This window comes from Anabrus simplex, chromosome 1 (assembly GCF_040414725.1).
Source record: "Anabrus simplex isolate iqAnaSimp1 chromosome 1, ASM4041472v1, whole genome shotgun sequence".
Taxonomy (NCBI): Eukaryota; Metazoa; Arthropoda; class Insecta; order Orthoptera; family Tettigoniidae; genus Anabrus; species Anabrus simplex.
The window spans coordinates 926227772-926242024 of NC_090265.1; the positions used below are offsets into that span (position 1 = coordinate 926227772).

Genomic DNA, 14253 nt, shown 5'->3' on the forward strand with positions numbered 1-14253 from the left:
TTTGCGTATTTGTTGGATAGTTTTAAGATTATTATTATCCCGTGATACTCCTCATTTTCGTTTTCATCCTCCCCCGACGCAGGCAGTAATTTCGAGATAAGTTCATTAGTACTCACCGCTTCTCTTTCTTCTTCTTTTTCTTTTTTTTTTATATCTTTTCATATTAAACTACTTACGCCCTCCCGTCTCTTCTTCTACACCCTGTACGCTGACTTTAGTCACCTAATCTGTTTCTATTATAATGCACAAGCTTATATTTCGTTAACGTTTTAGTACTGCGCATGATAAATTTATGTAAGTCTGACGTGATACTACGGCTGCTTTCCGATTGTTTACCACCTGCATTGTCTTGGTCCATGTCTTCACGTAACTCAGTTTCTCCAATTACTAGGAATATAACTCCACCGAGCTGGATAGCTGCAGTCGTTTAAGTGCGGTCAGCATCCAGTATTAGGGAGATAGTGGGTTCGAACCTCACTATCAGCAGTCCTGAAGATGGTTTTCCGTGGTTTCCCATTTTCACTCCAGGAAAATGCCGGGGCTGTACCTTAATTAAGGCCATGGTCGTTTCCTTCTCACTCCTTACCCTTTCGTATCTCATCGTCGCCGTAAGTCCTATCTGTGTCGGTGCGACGTAAAGCCAATTGAAAAAAAAAAGAAAAGAAAGGATATAACTCCCATAGTGGATCAGTGACAGAGTGCTGTTCCCAAGACCGCGGGTGCACATCAGTTCATTCAGTACTACATGACGTACGGTGTCGGCAGGCAAAACATCTCTGAGGACACATTTGCCCGATGTTGACGAAATTAAAACCCAGCCAGAGCTCGTTTAACAGATTTCCGGCTTCTTTGTCATCTGGTAAAACGTCGAAATTGGCACACAGACAACATAAATGGCGTCAAATCAAAACGCCTGCAAATGATAGCTGAAACATCATTCTTCTTCTTCTTCTTCTTCTTCTTCTTATTATTATTATTATTATTATTATTATTATTATTATTATTATTATTATTATTATTGTATCATTATTCCTTTGCTGGCAAGATGTCGTGTTTACAGTGCACTGTGTCTTCTGGTATGGGCTAGAATAAATTTGTTACTTTCATTGACCTGTTTCAGTCTTATCCTTGGCTTTGACAATATGGCAGTGACTGAGGTATGAGCGATGCTAGCAATGCCATTCCTTATGCAGCCAGTCCCTGCTATGAATTGTCTGAAAATGTCGCTCATAAGGTCGGTTGGTGCACGCACGTCAGTGAGCTTGGCGGACTGGTATGCAATAGCAATTTCTGGCTCAGTGAGGAAAGCAACGGGAAACTACCTCACTCATTTCCCTAGTACGCCTCTTCAGTGACATCTAAGCCATCTATGGCAGCTAATTGTGGAGCTGTTGAGGATCCAACCAGCCTTCGGGATGAAACTCAACAAACAAACAAACAAACAAACAAACAAACAAACAAACAAACAAACAAACATACATTATTATTATTATTCGGTTCCTTGGCTGAATGGTCAGTGTAGTAGTTTTCAGTTCAGAGTTATATTCCCGACTAGAGCGGAAATTTTACCCGCGACTGGTTAACTCCTCTGCCTCCAAAATATGTAGGGTAAAGGGAGGTATATTCGTGATACAGGTAAGTTCGTGATAAATTTTTGAATAAGTATCTTGAATTTCCCTATTGCAGACTAAGTATTTCAATATTATTACTCATTCCCTCAGTTCTCAACAGACGTCTCTAGTTACTTGCAATGGTCTTCATCATTTTAGAGGACCATGATAAAAATTCAAAGATTTATCACGAACTTAACTGCATCACGAACATGCCTCCAATTACCCTATTAGTTTTTGTCTTCATTCACACAGTATATATCAAATTACCAACCACCACACAAACACTTAATAGTGAAAGCATCCCTCGACCGACGGGTGGAGTCACGAAGGGCATCGAGCCGCCAAACTGCGACAAGTCTTCGCGCGCAGGACATGTTCAGTAGTTTACTTCCTCGTATGCCTGATAAAGCTCTATTAATCACGTAATAATAACAATAATAATTACTGCTATATATCCATTCTTAGGAACAAAGGTGATTTTTAACGTACCACAACATCGAGTGTCACATGTAAACACCTTTTAACGCTATCGACCTCTGCCGGAACGACCGAACCAGTTATCTTAGACCAATTACTCACTAATATGCCACTAACGTCTGTGAGACCTCAATCAGATACTAAAACGGGATTAAGTATCGAGCTTCACATATTCACCAACGTCAGTTACCTCTGCTGTTATCTGAGATTTCCAAAACTGACGCAAGGAAAACAAATGACTACGTGCTGCCGTCATTATCGAATAGTAAACAAGTGTTTAAGTCGGTTCGGTGGTTGTAAATAGTTTATTATAAATTATGTCCACTATATATTGGAAACGAAGAAAGAAGCCTAATATGACGTTCCAAGAATAGGAATTGTTATTGATTTTGGTGGCAGAAACATTATCATAGATCAGGGCCTCTCAGGGTGCATGCGCCTGGTGCATGCACTGTGCACGGTGCAAAAGACGACTTCGCTTGGTTGCCCAGAGTGCAGACCCCCACTCCTCGATTTGGAGCAATAGCGCTGTCTCCCTCTTTCCCCACGCCTGTCTCGCTCGCTCCCTCTGTCCCCCTCTTCCTCACTCGCTCCGTAGCGCTCCACATCCGAGCCGAGTTGAGCTCAGCTTAGCCAAGTAGCCCAGAGACGAAGTGTTGGTCCGAGCCGAGCCGAGCGGAACCGATGCACAGTGCACTGAGCATTTGCGCCTCGATTTGCACGCGTGAGATTTTGGATGTTTGAAAGGCCCTGCCATAGAGAATAAGAAAACAGATTATAGCCTACACTTCGTATACTTCACTCAAAAAATTATGCAATCTTCTTTTTCGCTCCTCATACCCAGTCGTGTACCATGCAAGATATAAGCTATAAACGAGAATTCATTTTACCTATTTGTAAGGAATTCTAGGTTATGTTTGACCATGGATAAAACTGCCGAAGCTTTAGATAACCTAAAACGCGTTTCAATATAAATGTCTTTGTAGTTATTTTATCCACCTCGGAAGTTTTATTGCACAATCTTCGTTATTTTCCTCGTCACTGCGATATTCTAAATATTCCAATTAACTGCCATCTAAAAAGGCTAATAGCCTTAGATATCCTATTTTACCGGACGACCTTTCTTCGGTTAAGTTTTAAATGGAGATAATTTTGTTGGTGAATACAAATTTTACTGTTATCTAGGTTTTCTTAGCTCTCATCCAAGATAAAAACTTTTACTCGCGTTGGTAAATACGGGCGTAAAAGGAAGCCTGTTTCAAATAAATGAGTTTACTGACAGCGTATTAGCACGAAACCTTTATTGTGATTATGCGAGCATTTAGTAAGCAACATCTTTAGTAACAATGGAGCTCAAGAAGATCCGCAACTGAGTATCCCAACGCCTAGGGAAATGTCAAAGTAGACATCCGAAATGCTTTGTGTCTGTTAGGAAATCAAAATCTCTTCAACAGCAAACAATATAACGTGCATCCATTATTGCGCAGTACCAAAGTCTAATATTACGCTACCGTCTCTCCCTGCAGCGATGCTGTACTTAAAATCTACGAAGGCGGGATCGTATATCAAATCTGAAAAGGTAAATACAGGACGGACGGAGAGGATTGATGTCAAACTCTTTCCATTTTGGTGCACCAAATTATATAATAGTAGACTAGTAGTAGTAGTTCTATTATGGTTAAATGGACCAATTTAATTTTTAAATTAATTATGACGTGTATTAATAATTGAATATCATTTAAGAGAAAAACATTTTTTTTTTTGCTATGGGCTTTACGTCGCAACCGACACAGATAGGTCTTATGGCGACGATGGGATGGGAAAGGCCTAGGAGTTGGAAGGAAGCGGCCGTGGCCTTAATTAAGGTACAGCCCCAGCATTTGCCTGGTGTGAAAATGGGAAACCACGGAAAACCATTTTCAGGGCTGCCGATAGTGGGATTCGAACCTACTATCTCCCGGATGCAAGCTCACAGCCGCGCGCCTCTACGCGCACGGCCAACTCGCCCGGTAAGAGAAAAACATAACGTAATTAATCAATAAAGGATTTCTTAGTGAAAGATTCATATTTCTAAAAAATAAGGATAAAAATTAGTTGTAGTATAGCAGTACAGGATGATCAGACATGCTTTATTCAAGCGCGCGGTGCTTTTACCACGAGCGTCCGGCTCCATGGCTAAATGGTTAGCGTACTGGCCTTTGGTTACAAGAGTCCCGGGTTCGATTCCCGGCAGGGTTTGGAATTTTAACCATCATTCGTTAATTTCACTGACACGGGGACTGGGTTTATGTGTCGTAATCGTCATTTCATCCTCATCAAGACGCGCAGGTCGCCTACGGGAGTCAAATCAAAAGACCTGTACCTGGCGAGCTGAACATGTCCTCGGGCACTCCCGGCACTAAAAGCCATACACCATTTCATTTTTTACCACGAGCGAGCGCATGCTCATTTGCCGCATGAGAGTCGAGGTCACCAGCGGGAAGACCATAAGGCCATACAACCATTTTAACAAAATAATCGACTGGTTGGATGCTAATCAATCCAGAAAAATCTACAACTAGCCACAGTAGAAATTATTCTCAGTGGTTATTGTTATCCAGTATTGGGAATACATAATTTTCAAGCGTAACTGGCGTAACAACGAAATGGTACGAGCGCAACTTTACTTAAAAAAGTTTCGAGTGAAATGAGTACATTATAATTCTTTCGAGAGCAATTAATGTACACCCTTAAATCCTAATACGGTAGTGATTATTTTTTTCATATAAAAATTCTATGCAACTGGATGTATGTCCGCTGCCTTTCCTTCCATTACTTGTAAACAATCAAAGGCCATTAAACATATTCTGAACTATTTGTCAATACTTCACACCTATTAATGGTATGAACAATAAGGCAATAAACTTGCTTCAGTTCCCAAACAAATCGATCACTGTGGGCAGGGTAGAAGAGGTTCGGAGATGGAATTGCTAATTAACCACTCCTCTACTTGTAAGGAGCTTGTAAGCTGTCCCAGTCGCAATTACACGCGAACTGACTGACTGACTACCCGTCAGCCCACAAGCGCTCCTGGGTAATTGAATTCCAAGCAGCCGGGTGCTACAGCGAGCTGCTGTATATGGCACAATTTAACAGCAATCTCATATTAAAACAAAAGGAATTTCTAAACAAACATAACATCAATCTCAACCATAAATCCTGGCCAGTCAGGTAGAAAAGTGACTGAGTCACTTCAGTAGTTACAGATGTTAGAGGTCATGGATTCAATTTCCGAGAGGTGTCCGGCTCCATGGCTAAATGGTTAGCGTGCTGGCCTTTGGTCACAGCGGCCCCGGGTTCGACTCCCGGCGGGGTCGGGAATTTTAACCATCATTGTTTCATTCCGCTGGCACGGGGCTGTTTATATTTGTCGTCTTCATAATAATTTAAACCTGAACATGAAGCTCAGGTCGCCCACGGTCTTCAACTCGAAGGACCTGCACCTGGCGAACCGAACATGTTCTCGGACACTCGCGTTACTAAAAGCCATACGCCATTTCAATTACCGAGAGGTAATTAACAGAAGTAAACAAATTAGGTGAAAAGACTTGTCATTCAGCTCTGAATAACATTAAGACTAAAAACGGACGTATGCGATAAAAAAAAAGTGTAGTCTATGAGCAAGATAACGAGTGGCAGAACAGTCTATAACGAATGGCAAAACAGCTTACAGAGGAAATGTAACACGATCCTTACGAATTTCTTTTTTTAATTAAAAAATTAATATAGAAGTTAGTTCATTAGTTAGCTACATGTAGGCCGATCATACTTAATGCTAAATATTAACTTTTAATAACATCTTCTCCTAAAAAGTTTGATACTCTATAAACGTAAAGTGAACCGAACAGTTGTTTGTCACGGATGAAACACGCAAACAAGCACTTTTGTAATTTTTAAGAGACTTTCAACTTTATGCAAAAGCACACGAAGTCCAAATCACAGCGAAGCATTTTTAATTTCTAAAACCATGCATGCACTCATCGTGATTAAAACTGACAATTTCCTAGAGTTATCATCTTTTAAAAGATATTTTACCTGAGACCATGTTGGTCTTAACATAGATAATTAACTGCGATTTTCATTCTGTTAGGGCGTAGTAGGATTAAATAATAATATAATACGCTTAAGTAATATTGTAGTGTAGTTATTACACTGCCTGACAAAATATTGAAGCACCCAGAAGGGGAGGAGGAAATTACATTAAACTAAAAAGTATTTTTGTTGTTTTAATATGGATATCGCTTAAATACATCTCGAGCCATCAGAATGCCATCAGTACACAACCAAACTGAAAGTTGAAATATTTAAGGAGAAAGAGTGTGCGTTTCAGGTTCAAAATTCATAAAAGAAATGATTCGATGTCTTGTGTCTTTATTCCTACTGACGTCCGACTCGTTGGCTGAATGGTCAGCGTACTGGCCTTCGGTTCAGAGGGTTCCGGGTTCGATTCCCGGCCGGGTCGGAGATTTAAACCGTCATTGGTTAATTCCAATGGCCCGGGGGCTGGGTGTTTGTGCTGTCCCCAACATGCCTGCAACTCACACACCACACATAACACTATCCTCCACCACAATAACACGCAGTTACCTAAACATGGCAGATGCCGCCCACCCTCATCGGAGAGTCTGCCTTACAAGGGCTGCACTCGGCTAGAAATAGCCACACGAAATTATAATTATTATATTCCTACTGACGTGTTTCAATTTATTCTGTACATATCATATTTACATACATTATAGTAGTACGCTCAATATGAGATCACAGCAGTGATCGATTTTAGATGATTTCATATCCTAATGACTTACACCGAAACGGCACACATTTTCATCTACACATAAAGCTTCGCAATATGTGCAACACCCAACGAATGTCCTAAGAATTACTGAGCGGAGATTCCAAAAAGAGTGTAATATTTCGTTTTTACGACTGGAGTCACAGTCAATAACCTCCATCCGGAGAGCTGAGAACAAAAGAACAGCAGCGCCTGAGAGTAGGTAACACCTTGTTTATTCCAGCTGTTACATGCAGCTGTCTCACGGTGTAGTAGTACCGTATAACGAAGCATATTGCAAACATTATTCGTTACTACATACCAATACAGTAAACAAACTAACGTAACAATTATCCTTGCACCTAACAGAATACTTCATTTATCCTCAAAATAACATAGAATAACAAAGAATTATGTTTTCTGGTGTAGGCTTTCACCACCGATGTCAACTCGTAAGCTATGATCAGCTCTTATCAAGACGAAATGACAGAGCTGAGCGAGAGCTAGTTCTTCTCCTTAACGGCAAGAAGACTGCGTGGTATGTTTTCCTTAAATATACAGTATATCGTTTACACGAAGCCATAATGTCGCTATTTTCAACATAAGGCATTACTAATAAACAACCTGAGCTGGCAAAATTGAATTAAAGGAATGCAAGACAATTAACCTGTTACATTTCACGATAACGAGCTCGATAGCTGCAGTCGCTTAAGTGCGGCCAGTATCCAGTATTCGGGAGATAGTAGGTTCGAACCCCACTGTCGGCAGCCGTGAAAATGGTTTTCCGTGGTTTCCCATTTTCACACCAGGCAAATGCTGGGGCTGTACCTTAATTAAGGCCACGGCCGCTTCCTTCCCACTCCTAGCCCTTCCCTGTCCTATCGTCGCCACAAGACCTATCTGTGTCGGTGCGACGTAAAGCAACTAGCAAAAAAGAAGAAAAAACCATTTCACGATAGCAGGTAGCTTTCTCACTGCTAAACAAGTATGCGGACCTATAGTCAGTGTCGTTTCTTCGTGACGAGCACTACCACACAGATCAGTCGAAATGTCGACAAATTTACAATGTCAACACGACGTACTATTCCCGAAAAAGCTAACTTATCAAATCCGTTTTCATCTATAAAATTTAATATAAAAAGAAGAGACGAAGAAGGAGAAGAATGAAACCAACACGGTTATTGAAACAGATCTTTAACTATTTTAAAGATAGAAAGACCCAGCTAACTTGGTTCAAGGAGGTGGAAAGGGACCTACATGAGATGGGGATCATTTAGAAGAAATACGGGAATGCAACCCACTCAGAAGGAAACTAAAAGACTACGAGAGTTTTCAAGAAAGGCCAAAGTTGAAGAAGGGAAAGACGTGGACGGAGGAAAGAAATCAGCAACACCGGCAACGAATGAGATGACAGCTGAAATAACGTGGTCCTTAGTAGGCCGATACCAACAAATAATAATAATAATAATAATAATAATAATAATAATAATAATAATAATAATAATCTAATTGGTCTGACGTTCCACATACTACTCTTGCGGTTTTCTGAGAGCCGGGGAGCTAGAATTTTTCGCGTAGGACTTCTTTTACGTGCTACGAGTACTTTCAAATACCACCGAACTGAACTGGGATCGAACTCAGCTACTTGAGCTCTGAACACCAGAGCTCTACAGTCAGAGGTACTCAGTCCAGCTATAACAAAATAAAATTATACCTGCAAACTAAGCGACTTTCTACAATAATCAAGAAACAATCCCACCTACAAGGGAAGCATTAGAAACGAGGAATTGTGCTGCCCTACAAGACTCTTAACATCCGATAAAGTTGTAAGATATTGGTTGCTATGTGCAATTGTGAGGTCAAGTGGAAGAATGTTGAATAACCTACTAAACAGTTGAAGTGGCATGGTTGTTTGGAGGTAACATATTGCATTTCAATGAAATTCGGGCACATTTAATAGAAAATTACAAACATTAAAAACGGTATAACAAGTAATGAATCAAAATTAAGGTGAAGGTTGAGAGTCATATTCGCAATGTCTGCATTTGATCAACTTGAGTTTTTGAGTCTGTGGACAGTTTGGAATCGAAATAATATTCCATAGTAGTTTCCAATTGTTCTCGATGCGTTCGGAAATATCCAGGCGACAATAAGACATGTTTAATACTGCAACCTTTTTCCGGTAAACATGGTTCACTAATTTTTTTACAAGGTCACACTTTACACCCTCTACCAGACGACATGAATCTCATTCAGGAAATCGATTACTGATTTCGGGAAGTCTCCTTGTAAGTAAGTTTTTCACATTGCAGCAAAACAAACAGTACTGGAATTACAAACAGGCTCTGAACATCAAACAGTAATGAATGTCGCCAGAAACTTGCCACTGTAACTACAATGGATGCAGAAAGACGGAACTACAACGTGTGATAGGGAGGGTGCACATTTTGAACACATGATGTACCGTCGCAGTTGCCACTGTCACCTTGCGTGCTATAATGACGTATCTTGATGTTCCAACATATGTGTAATTTTAGTTCACTTTGTTTTGCCGCAAACTGTATTAAAGCATATTTTAATTTCCAAGGCACTAGATCGAAGTATTCTGTATCCCTTAACATTGTACCACATACTGTAGACTACTTGTATGTACTTATTAAATGCAAAGCCATTTCCACACAGGCCAGGCTTCCACTATCCGTAACCTCGGGACTTAGTGGGATAAAGCGTTTAGCTCTATAACTGACCCTCAGGAATTAACTTGGTACTCTCTGGTGTAGGCTCAGCGAACCTCAGGGTTATGTGTCTCTCCAAAAGAGAAAAGTTCATATCTAAACTCTTCGACATCCTGTTGGGGAACTGAACCCATGACCTCCCAGGTGAACCGAACACGCCTCGACTAGACACCCGGTATTTAATATAAGAACTACAATGAAACTGAATCAACAGCAGAACCTAAGTCCTTTAATTTTAAGCTGAAACAACACGAGTGTAACATTTCAAAATGTGATTCCTTACTGGATTACTTAGATTATCTCCCTTCAACTCACGATCGAGAGAGGAGGAAAATATAAACGTGAGCTGGCTAAATAAACTTTTCAATTCCCGCTAAAGTAGACACTTTAGTTCACATAAAGGACGTTAAACAAATACATTTTATTCACACTTTCCATTCACTTCCTCCACTCCTTGCTTCCTCAAATATTTTTTCCGATGGATAATACTAGCAGATTTCGACTTAATTCATAGGGATGAACAACGCAGTATTCTCATATGTCCTCTTACATAGTTAAACACTTCTAGGTTGATCGGTTGCTTTCTTTTTCATACGGGTTTTATTTTAGATGTAGTTCAGCACGTCATTCATGCGGAGACAGATTAGCCATTGCCTTTTTCATCTTCTTTATGGCAGTACACAAAAATTTTCGCCATCCTTAAAAATCAATACACCAAGCTTGATAGCTGCAGTCGCTTAAGTGCAGCCAGTATCTAGTATTCGGGAGATAGTGGGATCGAACCTCACTGTCTCCAGCCCTGAAGATGGCTTTCCGTAGTTTCCCATTTTCACACCAGGCAGATGCTGGGGCTGTACCTTAACTAAGGCCACGGCTGCTTTCTTCCCACCGCTAGCCCTTTCTTGTCCCGTAGTCGCCATAAGACCTATCTGTGTCGGTGCGACGTAAAACAATTTGTAAAAAAAATCAATACAGTACAAACATTTATTTTCATCTGCTGAGTAAATCTAATGGTGATGTTCTTTCACTAAACATTAGCGTCAATCTCCCCTGCTGTCAAGGTGTCTATTTTTCGGATGTCAACCGACCGAGGAACATTTTTACCAGGTGTTTAAGCCTAATCACAGGCAATACATACTGACAGAATATTTTTAAAGAGGTCCCTCTAATGTGCAAATATTAAATCCGAGATGTTTGCTTGTATCACTGACAATATTCTGCAACGTGAGTGCTTTCATAAATGTGTAAACTAAATGTTGAGGCATATCACCAAAAGATCTCCTCCCGACAGCAAACAGAAGTAACACACGCGGCTTATTGCCGAAAGTCTTCTCATTTTTAACAGCATCTCTGCCCAAATCGAAACTACTTTGACACAAGAATGTACTATCGAAAGGTAAGGTACACAACACATGACCCAACAATAACCTACAAAAACCATAGAGCAGGAATTACACCCTAATTCTAGTCCAATAGCCACTGAAGTTCATCAAAATTTGCACACAGATTAATTATTGCTTTAGATGAGGTAACTGAAAATTGAAAAGCCGGATACAGAGAAACAATACGATGAATAGTACACACTGATGATAATAATAAAAAATTAGTGTGGCTATTTCTAGTCGAGTGCAGTCCTTGTAAGGCAGACCTTCCGATGAGGGTGGGCGGCATCTGCCATGTCTAGGTAACTGCGTGTTATTGTGGTGGAGTATAGTGTTATGTGTGGTGTGTGAGTTGCAGGGATATCGGGGACAGCAAAAACACCCAGCCCCCGAGCCAATGAAGGCCCGGGACCCTTTGAACCGAAGGCCAATACGCTGACCATTCAGCCAACGAGTCGGACCCACACTGATGATAAAAAGTTAACAAAGATCGATACCGACTTCACCCCTGTTATAACGAGAAGTAAATTATTTCGCAGGAGCCCTTTCGGTCATTTTTGTACGGTCTTCCTCAGAGCATTTGACAGTTATGAAATGGCTGCCTACGGCGCTCAAATGAAGTAATTTATTTTGCTGTTAGAACAATAGAGAATCCAGTACTACTTTATAATAAAACTTGTAATAGAAGTTGTGGTAGAGTTTCTAGACAGGAATGAAATATAACACAACAATTGGTATTATATCCTTGGAAAAAGCCGATCAAATGGAACATTTTGCAGTTACAATCAAAATCTGTTTTCCACAAATACGGGAGAAAGGAACAATATCTATGGCAACGGACCAAAAGTCAGATGCGGAAGGATACAAAAGCATCTAGAATGGTTCTCTGTCACATTTTGTTCAATTTTCACCCTATAGCCGGCACATATTTTAATGAATGAAATATTAAGGTGTCTTACCTGGGTCTGGATGGCGGAAGTTGCGAGCGAGGTAGCAGAGCTGCAGGGGCAGGTATCGGGTGTCGGCGCGTTGTGGCGAGTGCGGACTGGGAGGTGCGCCCGTCAGGAAGCCCCGTTGCAGCTCCCATCCCACCTCGGAGATGATGCTGGCCTTACGGAAGTACGGGGTCACCTCCCGCAGGTACTTCACTGTAACATAGAACGAAGTCACCACTGCGGCCGAGGGCGGCGTCATGGAGCGGCGACATACACAGAGAGACGCATGCACAAGCAAATTAATACAAAGACAGAAAATAAAAAGTAACAAACAGCAAAGCCAGAACCGGACAAATACACCTCGCTAGGGAGGAGAAGTAAATGCCGCCATGTTTTGGGTAACTTATATTGAAAGGAATCTAAAGATACCTCGAACAACAAAACACGGAGCATGCACAATACAGAAATGATTTAGATAGGGTTAAAAGTATCAGGCTAAATGAAGAACTACATAGCGAATGACTAGATATCAAAGACTTCCACCTGTATGAAGAAAGGAGGATCCTTACGTAACATTGCTATAAAAATTCCCATCAAACTTGGGATGTGTGTGATTATTTTACTGGTATATATCCTAAAAACAGAAAATAATAGCGTACCTTGGGAAGCAGATAGGCAAAAACGATGCTACAATATGCGAGGTACGATAATGATGTAACAAATATAAAGAAATCTAAGAAGTGTAATAAGAATTGGCAGCAATGCCTAGATGTCACTGAAAGACGTTTCGAAGTTGAGTAAATGAACTATGATCAAACCAAAATGACGAAGAAAACATAGGAACTGAAACAGAAATGAGTAATTGGTCTGCAGCTGTAAGTTGAGCTTGGACGTATGATCTCACTGAATGTTGTTTTTATGGCTAATTTACAGACTAGAGAGAAGGGCTGTTGAAAGAGGCGCCGCAGGATGCTTCTAATATTTCTGATAGATTAACACGAAAATATCGTTATACTCCTAAACGAGCAATGATTTCTGTCCACAACAATGATATACCCAGGCAGGCATTGAGACTATAGCCTGGTAAGTTGGTAAGACAGTTACTAATAGATCACAGAATGACCTTAAGCACAGGCTTTCTAACAGTTTGCTTTGCAGTTACAGGTGGATGAATTAACTATTTATATCTACACTTGATGTTAAGAAGGTAATTAAGACATCATATGTTAGTCTTCCCCTCCCGTCCGACAGTATTTGTCAGACTCTGGATATTAAAACATAGAACAAAAATAAAATACATGAAATTAAAATGTTACCACGATATAATACATTCAAGCAGAATAAAGCGCAACAAAAAGCAAGCAAAATAGGCAACCACATGGCTCTCCGTGGTTCCTTGCGTTTGCTTTATAAGCACATCAATTTATTAAGAGAAGTTTTATACACTTACTTGCGTCATTCTCTGTATACTATCTTGTACATCCAATTACATAAATACAAAACATCAATCTAACATTACACATGAGCAGAAAAATAGATAAGTTAGCGATGAGGTCATCCCCAAGCACCCACTGAATGAGCTCATAACACTACGAATATAAAAATCAAGTCATTTCTATAGAGCCTGAAAAAATTGTGTATAGGCTACTGTGGTGAGCGAAATTAAGGAAGGGATTGAATACTATTTCACATTAAACATTATGCAGAAGATCAACTGAAAAGGATACATGGCAAGCAGGAACAAATATAAACTGACAACAACTAGTTAAATGTAAGACAATGAATGTCACAAATTAAATATTCAACTGAACCATCAAATTATATGGATAATACTGCGGACATTACTACGGATAGTACAACAGGTTTCATATGGATGTATTGGGACAATCAACTAGTAAGCTGGCAAGATGAACACTTACTGAAAGAATAATTGACCTTAACATCTGTGCCTAACATCTGTTCATATGAAGGTAAAACACATTTACGTTTCTCAAGGCCAAACTATGAATTTAAATCCTGTCCAACATAAGTAATGTAAGCGTATTTCAAACGTAGCATAATAATAATAATAATAATAATAATAATAATAATCATGAATGAATGAAAATTCACAACCTGTTTCCAGTCATTCGACCAGATCAAGAATGCAATGAATGAAGCCCCCATCTAGAGCGAGGATAGGAAATGTGCCGGCTGCCGAAGCCTGTCGCACTCCTCTGGGGCAATGATTAATGAATGATTAATGAAATGGTATTGGTGAGTGTTGCTGGAATGAAAGATGACAGGAAAAACTGGATTACC

The 14253-nt window shown here is 40.2% G+C and overlaps 1 protein-coding gene across 1 annotated transcript in view; it reads right to left on the minus strand.

Moving 5' to 3' along the window:
• The window catches only part of Syn1 (Syntrophin-like 1), a 180319-nt gene extending 166349 nt beyond the window's left edge, over positions 1-13970 (minus strand). The window contains exon 1 of the mRNA XM_067136658.2: positions 11977-13970. Coding sequence (XP_066992759.1) covers positions 11977-12211 — 235 coding nt within the window. The 5' untranslated portion in view covers positions 12212-13970. The remainder of the gene's footprint in view (positions 1-11976) is intronic.
• Positions 13971-14253: the final 283 nt, after the last annotated feature.